This window comes from Bison bison, unplaced genomic scaffold (genome assembly GCF_000754665.1).
Source record: "Bison bison bison isolate TAMUID 2011002044 unplaced genomic scaffold, Bison_UMD1.0 scf7180017864260, whole genome shotgun sequence".
Classification (NCBI taxonomy): domain Eukaryota; kingdom Metazoa; phylum Chordata; class Mammalia; order Artiodactyla; family Bovidae; genus Bison; species Bison bison.
The window spans coordinates 834,910-846,798 of NW_011494832.1; the positions used below are offsets into that span (position 1 = coordinate 834,910).

The 11,889-nt window shown below is 37.9% G+C and overlaps 1 protein-coding gene across 1 annotated transcript in view; it reads right to left on the reverse strand.

Moving 5' to 3' along the window:
• Positions 1-11,889, reverse strand: part of GSAP (gamma-secretase activating protein) — a 149,747-nt gene that overhangs the window by 49,910 nt on the left and 87,948 nt on the right. The window contains exons 16-19 of the mRNA XM_010848190.1: positions 7,599-7,676; positions 6,108-6,185; positions 1,398-1,490; positions 1,060-1,277 (exon numbers count right to left, since the gene is read on the reverse strand). Coding sequence (XP_010846492.1) covers positions 1,060-1,277; positions 1,398-1,490; positions 6,108-6,185; positions 7,599-7,676 — 467 coding nt within the window. The remainder of the gene's footprint in view (positions 1-1,059; positions 1,278-1,397; positions 1,491-6,107; positions 6,186-7,598; positions 7,677-11,889) is intronic.

Here is an 11,889-nt window from a genome sequence, read left to right on the forward strand (position 1 = left end):
AGGAGGAGAAGGGGATGACAGAGGATGAGATGGCTGGATGGCATCACTGACTCGAGGGACGTGAGTCTGGGTGAACTCCGGGAGTTGGTGATGGACAGGGAAGCCTGGCTTGCTGTGATTCATGGGGTCGAAAAGAGTTGGACACGACTGAGCAACTGAACTGAACTGAACTGAGGTGTGAGACAACTATAATAGGAAAAACTGCCTGATAATATACAAACTGCTTAGAAAGGATCTTTAAACTATTGACCTCCTTAGAGAATAAAATGAAAAGAAAAAGAAAGTAACTGGAAGAGCCTTATAGGTACAGATAAAGCTAGGACATTAGTAGTGGTTTTATGTAAGAAAAATAATTTTTAACTCCAATTAGTTGCCAAAGAATGGGCCTTGCTGCTGCTGCTGCTGCTGCTGCTAAGTCTCTTCAGTCGTGTCCGACTCTGCGTGACCCCATAGACGGCAGCCCACCAATCTACATCAAAAGATAGGGAAATAAATGTACATCTACATGTTTTAGGTTAAGATAATAAAATATTTAAGATATCTTCTTTTCAACTGATCAACCACCCATTGGTCCCAATCAAGTCTAATGAAGGGTTTCTCCAACTTCATCAAATAGTTGTAAAATTAAGCAGTAAGATGTATGAAAGTGCTTCATAAACTATAATGTGAAATATAAATGTGAGCTATCTGTAATTAAAGTGTAATAAATAGATTCAGTCCTTTTGATGATATACACAAAATACAGACCAGGAGAAAAAGTAGATATTTGAGAAACTCTCTATTTTCCTGAGCACTTCCTTGGAATGTTACTGATAGAGCTAACATTCACTCACAGTATGGAAAAGAGAATAGTGAAAAGAACAGACATGCCTCCCAGTATGAGGTCTGTGTGCATAAAAAAGCAGAGTGCAAGGGAAGAATACCTTCAAGTCAGGATCAAAAAACGATAAACTTCAGTTGTCACCGAATAAACCTAACTTCTGTTCATTTCAACCACGAAACGTATACATCTGGGGTTGTCCATCTGCAAATTTCTAAACTTAAGCTATATATTCCCACCTTGGCTTCCAGTCGCCGTGGGTCTCGGCCATGCGAGAGTGCACAGTGAAGCAAGGCCATCCTCTCACAGTCCAGCCGGGCGCTCCGCAGGAACTCCACTAAATACGACTGGTTGAGGAGCACCCTGTAGAGCTTTCCAGAACGTGAATCCAGGACCAGAGACCCTGACAGTGACTGTAAAGGACTATGAGGTAGCATGTCAATCACTTCACTGTTTTCTGGCCAAAAAAAAAAAAGTAGATCAGTAAATAAAAGAACCCCACTCCCCCAAATATAAATATTAACATTTAAATGAACCCAAACAGACCACGTTCACAAGGGAAAAACTACAGGCATACCTGTCAGAAATAGACTGTGGCAGATCAGGTCTGGATGTTGAATGTTAAGGAGATGAAAGAAATGACCGGGTAAGTAAACGGCCACATAATAGTCTATGGAAGAGAGATTTAAGTCAGCTCCAAGTGGCAAGTGCTGCACAGTACAGATTAAAGTCAACAACTTTACAGTATCCCTATTTTTCTCTGAACCTCTTAAAACACAGAAATTTTGACCAATGTAACAAAAAGCTGTCTGATGTCAGTACATTTCATCCTACTAGCAAGATATCATTTATTTCTACCTACAGCTTTCTTCAGATATTTAGCTATGGTTATCTTAATTTATATATGTAATTTTGTTTATGAATTGTGGCTTTATATAAATCTGAATGAACTCTGAGAACAAATCAGAATTTAAAAAATATCCAGCAACATGAATTATGCCTTAATGTAACAGGCTGGAAATAGTTTATCATGGGAATTTCCTTCATAATTTCTGACATGTGAGGGAAGTTCTAAAATTTAGTTTCCTATGTTTGCCCACTGCTCATTGTCACCATTATCGTCAGCAGCAGCATTTTCTCTAAAGAACCTTCAAACTGATATTCATCAAAACAATCTCTAGGCATTCTGACGCTTCATGATGTACTAATTTGATTCCTTGCATAACAAGCTGCCTAGAATTCACACCTTCACAGTCCCTTCATAAGATATTTTTGTACAAAGAACAGAATTTTTGTATACGGATTGAGGCAAGGTATACAAAATAGGTTTCTGGAGAAGGGGGCAGGATAGAAGTAGTCCTTGCCAGTAATTTTTCTATGATCTTAGAAAAACAGAAAAATTCATATAGTAGGAGTGAATTTCATGCAGATGAAGCATTTAGATTATTAATATAAGCGAACCAGCTAGACTCGTTTTTCTCCCTAAGAAGTAAAGAAATACATGCTGATAATTATTTGCATAATAGGCATTCTGAGGATGTAAAACTCTAAATAGTTGACTTATGACTGTCCTTTCAAGTCACTGTGGATTAAGTGATGTTAAAGTACTTAGCATAAGTGGTTGTGATGTTATCATTATGGCAGCACTTAAGTAGAAAAACACAAATCATGATACGGTAGGGCACAATGGAAAGACATCGTGACCTAAATTAACCCCTCATCCTACCACTTACTTAACCAGTTAACTAAGGTAGTACTATGTCCCTGGGAAAGGGGGCATTTGGAAATACATTGAGGGTGTTCTAAGCTGTCACAATTATTGAGGCAGAGGGGAGATTTACACTGCCATTTGATGAATGAGTGGGCTCCAAGAATGTCAAATCCCTCAGTGTGCACACAAAGTTACTGTCTCACCAAAGGTGTCAGTAGTACCTGTGGTAGGCTGACCATCCCAAAGATGTGGTAATCCCCAGAGCCTATGAATATGTCACCTCAAGTGATAAAGGAGACCTTGAAGATGTGATTAAGGATCTTGAGATAGGAGTATCCTGCATTACCCAGTTGGACCTAATGTAATCACAAATGGTTTTATAAGGAAGAAGAGGAAGATTTGACTACAGAAGAGAAGACTATAAGATTATGAAAGAGACTGGAGTGATGTGATCACAAGCCAAGAGATGCTAGCCTTTAGATGCTGGAGGAGGCAAAGAGTCAACTCTTCCCTGAAATCTCCAGAAGGAACCATTTCTGCCCCTACCTTGATGCCCTAAGACTTGCTCATTTTAGAATTTTGACCTCCAGAACCACAAGACAATGTGTTGTTTATTTAAGAGCTAAAATTGTGGTGATTTCTTATTGTAGCAATAAACTAATATAAGATCTTCAGGGGATCTTCCCAACACAGGGGCTGAACCCAGGTCTCCCACATTGCAGGTGGATTCTTTACCAGCTGAGCCACAAGGGAAGCAGTGCCCCCGATAAGAGACACTAAAAGAAGTTTTGAGTACACAACACAGACTTTCTGAGTTTCAGTTTCATTATCTGTAAAGTAGGGATTCTTTACCAACTGAGCTATCAACATTCAGAAAACTAAGATCATGGCATCCAGTCCCATTACTTCATGGCTAATAGATGAAGAAAAAGTGGAAACAGTGGCTGACTTCATTTTGGGGGGCTCCAAAATCACTGCAGATGGTGACTGCAGCCATGAAATTAAAAGACACTTGCTCCTTGGAAGAAAAGTTATGACCAACCTAGACAGCATATTAAAAGCAGAGACATTACTTTGCCAACAAAGATCCGTCTAGTCAAGGCTATGGTTTTTCCAGTAGTCATGTATGGATGTGAGAGTTGGATTATAAAGAAAGCTGAGCACCAAAGAATTGATGCTTTTGAACTGTGGTGTTGGAGAAGGCTCTTGAGAGTCCCTTGGACTGCAAGGAGATCCAATCAGTCTGTTCTAAAGGAGATCAGTCCTCGGTGTTCTTTGGAAGGACTGATGTTGAAGCTGAAACTCCAATACTTTGGCCACCTCATGCGAAGAGTTGACTCATTGGAAAAGACCCTGATGCTGGGAGGAATTTGGGGCAGGAGGAGAAGGAGACGACAGAGGATGAGATGGCTGGATGGCATCACTGACTCAATGGACATGAGTTTGAGTAAACTTCGGGAGTTGGTGATGGACAGGGAGGCCTGGCGTGTTGCAGTCCATGGGGTTGCAAAGAGTTGGACATGACTGAGCAACTGAACTGAACTGAACTGAAAGTAGGGATAACATCACCAAGAAAAACTGCTGTAAAGATGAAGAGAACTTAAGCAAAACACTTAGAATATAGTGTTAATTGAGAAAAGACAGTTTTTTAATGTATAAATATATCTCTCTTATATAGAGGTGGTTTGGGGTTCATGAAAAACTTCCCTCAAAACTCTATTCTTTAATATTTAAATCAATATAAGCTCCTTCTAACAGGGTGACACTTCAGGGAAATTACATGCAATAAATTGCAAAAGACCTCACTCAAAAAGCAATACTGTTGTCATAAAAGTCACCTCTAGAATAGTTTTAATCTTGGGTACAAACTTGTGCCTATGTAACAAAATCTGTTTCAAGAAAGAAAGACAAGTTATGTAAGATAGCCTATTTTTACAATAAGCTTTACTATTTTTGCACTCTCCACACTCTAAAGATCATAGATTAAATCATGGCTGCCCCTATCAAGAGTCATTCCTAGGGGTTAAAAAAAAAAAAAAAAGGAAGCATACATTTGACCTTGCAAAATGGGAAGTTTTTTTAACAGAAAGTTTCCCACATCACTCTAGAGATGGGATACTGCTATAGCTTTGCTGATAAGAATCAAGTCTCAGACCCAGGAAATCTTATATTTCTCTCTCTTACCACAGGATGCAGTAGAATCAGGCCTCTCAAAAACAATTTCCCACAGGTTCAGAGCTCATATTAAAAACTGCCACATATTGGCCCACTTAGCATAGGATATCTCCCCTCACCAACAGTATCATTCAAAATAAAAATATTTTTTTTGCAACAGTGTGGATGGACCTAGAGAGTATTATGCTTAGTGAAATAAGTCAGATAGAGAAGTAAGAAATATTCTGTGTCACTTATATGAAGAATCTAAAAAAATAAAACAATTATCTATAACAAAACAAAAGCAGACTTACAGATACAGAGAACAGATTAGTGGTTACCAGTGAGGAGAGAGAATAAGGGCAAAATAAGGGTAGGAGATTAAGAGGTACAAAGTAAATAAGCTACAAAGATATATTTTACAGACAAGGAAACATAGCCATTATTTTGTAATAACTTTAAGTGGAGTATAATCTATAAAATAATGAATCACTGTTGTTCACCTGAAATTAATATAATATTGTGAGTTAATTACACTTCAATTTAAAAGACAAAAAAAAATATAAACTTTCTTATCATTTTGGTTCTTTCTTTGCCCAGTTCCTTTACAAGCTTTTGCCATGATAGTAGGCAAACTGGGAAACAGGGATAAAGAAAATATTAAAGAACTCATCTGCTCTAAACCTGAAGTTTTTCTTTTAAAAATACTGTGCCATGTCCCATATGCAGGCAAGCAATAGTCCTGTTTAGTCTGGTACTAACCAACCGGTTTGTGCCCACTCATCCCACCTGTCATGGAAAAGCAGCTTTCCACTGGTAGCCACAATAAATCCCTTCTTTATTGGCTTCGTTATAGACTCACTTAATATGGTTTTTTTTTTTTTTTCACTTAATGTATTTAAGTTTAATACTCAAGTTCCCTTTACCATATTTACTCAGTGAAAAACAACTCACTCAAGCTAATCTATCTATAAATGATTTATGGGACTCAGAAGCTTTTAGCAATTAGTAACAGGGAACAGATGATTTCTCACGGGTTTTTGTCTCTAAAATCAAGGGACAACATGATGTATTATTTCTCATAGGCTTTTAAGAAACATCTCATTCACTATCATCATTTTTATACTAACAAATGATCTTTTAGGATTGCTACTAAAAACACAGGAACACTGACATCCTAGGTTCTAAGAAGGGAGATACATTCCCCCTGCACCATCCCGCCTTTCAAAAAGCTCATTTTGGTGGTGGTGGGGGTGTATCCAGAGAAAACCTTCCCCTATCTGGCTTCAAAAAGGTCAGTCATAGTCATCACAACCTGAGTCCCAAAGAGGCATGAGAAAATGGGGTGCAAAGGAAAAACAAGGCCTAACATGTACCACAAGGAAAGGTCAGAGCAGAGAGACACATATGCTGCTCACTCACCAAGGTTGAGAAAAGTTATGCCCTTTGTCACATGTGAGTCAACACTCCCAAGAGTAGTAGTGAAGGTTTTGCTGTGCCCTGTGGAGAGAACACCAAGCCAGAGAAAGGATGTTAAGAAACAAAGAGCTGCAATTCCACCCAAGGCAGTGACTACACATCATACTCTCCACACTGAGTAACTGTGAAACTGACAAAGCAAGTATCTTCAGAGTCCTAGAGCTCATGGTTCCCCCCTCATTCTCCAGAAGCCAGCACTGAAGACAGATCACCTGAGTGGAGTCACAAGCCAATAGTTGTTCTGGGCTTACACATAATCTTAGAGCTTAAAAGGTGGGTTGTGCTGGGACAGAAGGATCTGAGGAACTTTACTTAAGAATCCAAGAGATGGAGCAGACCAGGTGGCTCTTTGGCCCTCATGCCTCAAGGCTCACTGCCACACTCTTGTGGTCATTAAGGCCCTTGAAGGCTTCTCTGAATCACTGAGGAAGCCCACTGTGAGTCAGAGAGGGTGTTTATCTAGTACACTCAGGGTAGTACTGGGCTTCACTTTTCATTCTTCTAACTCTTAATCATGGTTATTAGCTCTTAGTACGACTTTCAGAAAAGTTCTATTTACTGACTTTAATTATTAACCATTTGAAAAGGGTATTAAAATGTTCCACAAATATCAAACTTGTATTATTAAAGCATGCATATAGGTCTTCTGAATTTTCCTCTGTTTTCTTCATTATTAAGTTATTAAACATTTTTTACTTTGATCTCTAACTTCTGAATGTAACATTAGGCAGAATAAAATCTCGTGTGACCTGGCACAGTTTTTTTCGAAAATCCTAATTTTAAATAATTTTAAGTCTACCCACGGTATTATTATATAACTACTAATTTTAAGCAACAAGCAGAATAAATACTCTTTAGCATGGTTCAGGCTAAAACTATTAAAAGTCAATTTTAAAACTATTAAAGGGCACTCTGATGTCAACTACAGAACTAGAAAAGATTGGACACTTTACTCCTGTCCTCCAGGCTGACTATTGATATATCAATTTCTTGGGCCACAGATGTTATGAAATGAAATAAATCTATCTTAGGTCTAAGAGCTGTTAAAGTCTAAGATGGTAGAAACTTATTTAACTAAAACCTTATGTACCTTTGTAAGCTAAATCTATAGGTACCTTTCAATTAGTAATAATATAAAAATCAAAAACACACCATCAGCAAATACATCCCTTTGCATTGGTCTATAGGCCTGGTAAAAAGATATAGATCAGGAAAAAATATATATTACACAATATTATTTTAAAAATAATATAAAAATAACTAGCTAACAACACTCATCATTCATAAATTTCTTTAGGAAATACGTATTATATAGATACACAGATAAATGATGTACTGATCAAATTTGTTATAAGGTAATAAAACTTTAAAATCTATATACTTTGCTATTTGGAAAAAAGGATTATGTTAAAAAAAAGAATAAATGAAAAATACCTTTATGAAAGTAAAACACTGAATATGTGATTTGTTCCCAAGAGTCAAAGTTCGGGCAGTAACATACACACAAACTTCCTAGAAGGAAGAAAGTATTTAGTAAAGCTTAAAAGAATCACAGACAAAGTTTCCTAAGCTACTTATCCTTACTGCCATTCCTTTAGACGTTCTGCCTCAATTTACCTCATAGATTGTTCCCAAATTCTAGAAATTAACTATTAACATGTTGCTAAGAAATTTCAATTCAACAATTACTCACCACACACTATATGCAATGTATTGTGTAGACTATTGAAGGCTAGGAAAATGAAGAGAGACTTCCATATACGAAATTATGGGAGTCTAGAGAAGTTTACAAAGCTTCATGAGATTCTCCTTATATACAGTTCCTCCCCTGTGCTCTTTTTAAGTTTGTTCTCCAGCCATTACTAATAGCTATGGACCCCAGTTAATCAAAAATATGTCTCCTTCTTACAGAAAGTTTCCAGTCTTATTATTTATTTACAATGGAAGGCAAACTGAGGCAATGAGAGCGAGTGGTGTGTGAGCCTGTTCCCACCTGTATTTAGGTCCCTGAGGTCCATGGCCCAAGGTCAAAGGAGAGCTCCTGGGATGGACTGGTTTTTCCAGATGAGCCCTGACCGCCCTCACTTAGCCCACCACTTCAGAACAACCTCAGCCTGCCCACCCGCTTCAATGTGTAAAACTGTCCATTACGTCCAGCAGCTGCTGCCACCTGTACATCTGGGTAAATTCATCAATGACTTACAAATGACGGCATTATGCTAAGACGGATACTTCTATTCTAATGCTAGCATTTATGTGATCACCTGAAATAGGAGATTTCTAGGGTGGAAAGGAACTTGACAAACCTGGTTCTAGTCCCAGAGCGACTATTAACTAGCTATGTGAACTCTATTATTATTCTACTTCAGTGAATCATTTCCTCTACCATACTCCACTAGAGTTCCTTTGTTAAAAATAATGGTAGGGAAAAAAGGTCCATTTTCCCTAAGAAGGCTATTTCAGGACATATTTAAGCATTCTGTTATAATATTTATCAGTTTTGACTCTTCTAATGATTTTTAAGATTGCAATATACTGTTAGAAATTCATTTTATTGCAATATTTTCAACATGAAATGACAAAAAAGAATAACTTTATCAGATTAAAAAAGGTAACAATTCTGTTAGATTTTAAATTACCGTTATGCTTAATGACCACACAATAATACCTTTATTTAAAACTACAGCAGACTCATTAAGAGTAAAATAATGCTATACTAAAGCATAAACAAAAATAGTAATTATAAGAGTTACCAAAGTCCCATGTACCACTTTGAATACTTTCATATAGTAAACATTCTATATGTTTACTACAGAATGTAAACCTATTGGTTTATCCTGTTCTTTTATGTTCTATGATCACAAGGACAAAGACATTTTTAGCAGACAGTTAAAACTTCAGCCTCTGTCTGACAATAAAGAAATAAGAATTAAAATAAGGTACCACATGTTCCCTTTAAAATTAACAAAGTTTTAAAAATTATAATCAATTCTGCCAATGGAAGAACAATCTCAAATAACAGTAATGAAAAGGTGAACTAGTACAACCTCTCTGAAAAACAGTTTTGCACAGAATGAAATATATTCACACCTGTTGACCCAGCAATTGTTCTTTCAGGAATCTGTCCTGAGGAATGAGCATGAAATGTAAACAATATAAGGAAGATTATAATCTCCATTCTAGAAAAAAAATCTCTACACACCATTCTTTAGAGAATCGAGGTTATTGTTTTCCTTGTTTTGAAGAAAGTTAACATGAGATCTAGAATAAACTTACATAAAAACATACACTGAAAGCCATATTAGATTTCATAGCAAGTATCTCCAAACAGGTTGTAGCTTAGTCACCCTTCTCAATCCCAAAGGGGGAAAAAAGACACAGCAAGGGGAAATGGACTGTGCACAGGCTCTGCAAACCTGTCCCGCTCCTAGAATTTTCTCTGATAGCATCAATGTTCTAAATCTGGTTCTAAATCTGGTAGCCATGAGCCACATGTGACTACTGAGCATTTAAAAGACAGCTACTGTGACTGACAAACTCCTTTTAAATTTTATTTGATTTTAACAACTTAAATAGCTGCACATGGCTAGTGGCTACCATACTGGACAACACAACTCTGGAGCACTGGTTCTCACCTCTGAAAGCACATTAAAGCTTCCTGAGTTCACAGATACCTAGGCTCCATTTGAGACCACTAAATCAGAATCTCTGGGGCTGATACTCAGGCATTAGTATTTTTTAAATTTGTGTGAATCATACTAATTGAAATCTCTAAGCCTCAGTTTCCTCATCTGTAAATAAAGAAAACATAGCACCTCCTTCATATGGTTCTAATATGAGTGTTAAATGAGATAATATGTATAAAGCTTGGCAAAAAAGTTATATGTAGTCATAAAGGTTAGCTGCTATTATTATTATTCCAGAATAATTTTGCTGCTATTTATGAGTTGAGGGAAGTCAGAGTTTGGGGAAAAAAAAAAAAAGCATGCTCTTAATGGCATATCCAGCGATGTTTAATGAATATTCATCAATGATGAAGATAATATCTCAAAGTTGGCTAGCCTGGGGGAAACCATTTGGACAATGAAAGCTATTATGGACAAAGTTTTCCAAGGGAAATTATCTCATTGTAAAAAGCTCTATAAAATGCTAAACAGAGGCCTAATTCTGGGAACTTGTGAAGGGCAACTCTTACAATTAAATGTGCAGGATGGAGAAGTTACACTTTTCACCCCTCACCACCTCCCAGTAGGTGGTGCACAAGAAAGAATTACAGCCACTACAGACTCAGAACACACAGAGCATTCTAAGTACCACTTCAGGGTTGACTCTCAAGATAGGGAGTGCAGTCTTTCCTTCAGTGCTTTAGAAAGTCCCTGATTCGGGCTTCCCTGGTAGCTCAGCTGGTAAAGAATACGCCTGCAGTGCAGGAGATCCTGGTTCGATTCCTGGGTTGGGAAGACCCCTGGAGAAGGGGTAGGCTACCCACTCCAGTATTCCTGGGCTTCCCTGGTGTCTCAACTGGTAAAGAATCCGTCCACAATGCAGGAGACCTGGGTTTGATCCCTGTCAGCGATCAATGCAAAGAAATAGAGGAAAACAACAGAATGGGAAAGACTAGAGATCTCTTCAAGAAAATTAGAGATACCAAGGGAACATTTCATGCAAAGATGGGCTCGATAAAGGACAGCAATGGTATGGACCTAACAGAAGCAGAAGATATTAAGAAGAAGTGGCAAGAATACACAGAAGAACTGTACAAAAAAGATCTTCACGACAAAGATAATCACGATAGTGTGATCACTCACTCACCTAAAGCCAGACATCCTGGAATGTGAAGTCAAGTGGGCCTTAGAAAGCATCACTATGAACGAAGGTAGTGGAGGTGATGGAATTCCAGTGGAGCTATTTCAAGTCTTAAAAGATGATGCTGTGAAAGTGCTGCACTCAATATGCCAGCAAATTTGGAAAACTCAGCAGTGGCCACAGGACTGGAAAATGTCAGTTTTCATTCCAATCCCAAAGAAAGGCAATGCCAAAGAATGCTCAAACTACCACACAATTGCATTCATCTCACATGCGTAATGCTCAAAATTCTCCAAGCCAGGCTTCAGCAATACGTGAACCGTGAACTTCCTGATGTTCAAGCTGGTTTTAGAAAGGGCAGAGGAACTAGAGATCAAATTGCCAGCTGGATCACAAAAAAAGCAAGAGAATTCCAGAAAAACATCTATTTCTGCTTTATTGACTATGCCAAAGCCTTTGACTGTGTGGATCACAACAAACTGGAAAATTCTGAAAGAGATGGGAATACCAGACCACCTGACCTGCCTCTTGAGAAACCTGTGTGCAGGTCAGGAGCAACAGTTAGAACTGGACATGGAACAACAGACTGGTTCCAAATAGGAAAAGGAGTACATCAAGTCTGTATATTGTCACCCTGCTTATTTAACTTATATGCAGAGTACATCATGAGAAATGCTGGGCTGGATGAACCACAAGCTGGAATCAAGATTGCTAGGAGAAATATCAATAACCTCAGATATTCAGATGATACCACCCTTATGGCAGAAAGTGAAGAACTAAAGAGTCTCTTGATGAAAGTGAAAGAGGAGAGTGAAAAAGTTGGCTTAAAGCTCAACATTCAGAAAACTAAGATCATGGCATCCAGTCCCATCACTTCATGGCAAATAGATGGGGAAACAGTAGCTGACTTTATTTTTGG